The 204-nt window shown below is 66.2% G+C and overlaps 1 protein-coding gene across 1 annotated transcript in view; it reads left to right on the top strand.

The window, feature by feature from the left end:
- Nucleotides 1-7: 7 nt before the first annotated feature.
- Nucleotides 8-204, top strand: part of LOC104496388 (myogenin-like) — a gene marked incomplete at both ends in the record, with an annotated part of 550 nt that continues 353 nt past the window's right edge. The window contains one exon of the mRNA XM_010139495.1: nucleotides 8-201. Coding sequence (XP_010137797.1) covers nucleotides 8-201 — 194 coding nt within the window. The remainder of the gene's footprint in view (nucleotides 202-204) is intronic.

The raw sequence follows: 204 nt of genomic DNA, 5'->3' as shown, positions 1-204 counted from the left end.
CTTACAGGGCTACGAGCCAGCGGCATTCTCTGAGCGGCCCGAGGTGGCCCTGTGTCCCGAGGGCAGGGTGGCTTTGGAGGAGAAGGACTCAGCCCTGCCTGAGCATTGTCCCGGACAATGCCTGCCCTGGGCCTGCAAGGTTTGCAAGAGGAAGACCGTCTCCATCGACAGGCGGCGGGCGGCCACCCTGCGGGAGAAACGCCG

This window comes from Buceros rhinoceros, unplaced genomic scaffold, assembly GCF_000710305.1.
Source record: "Buceros rhinoceros silvestris isolate BGI_N320 unplaced genomic scaffold, ASM71030v1 scaffold32867, whole genome shotgun sequence".
Lineage (NCBI taxonomy): Eukaryota > Metazoa > Chordata > Aves > Bucerotiformes > Bucerotidae > Buceros > Buceros rhinoceros.
This window is presented reverse-complemented; position numbering and strand designations above follow the sequence as displayed.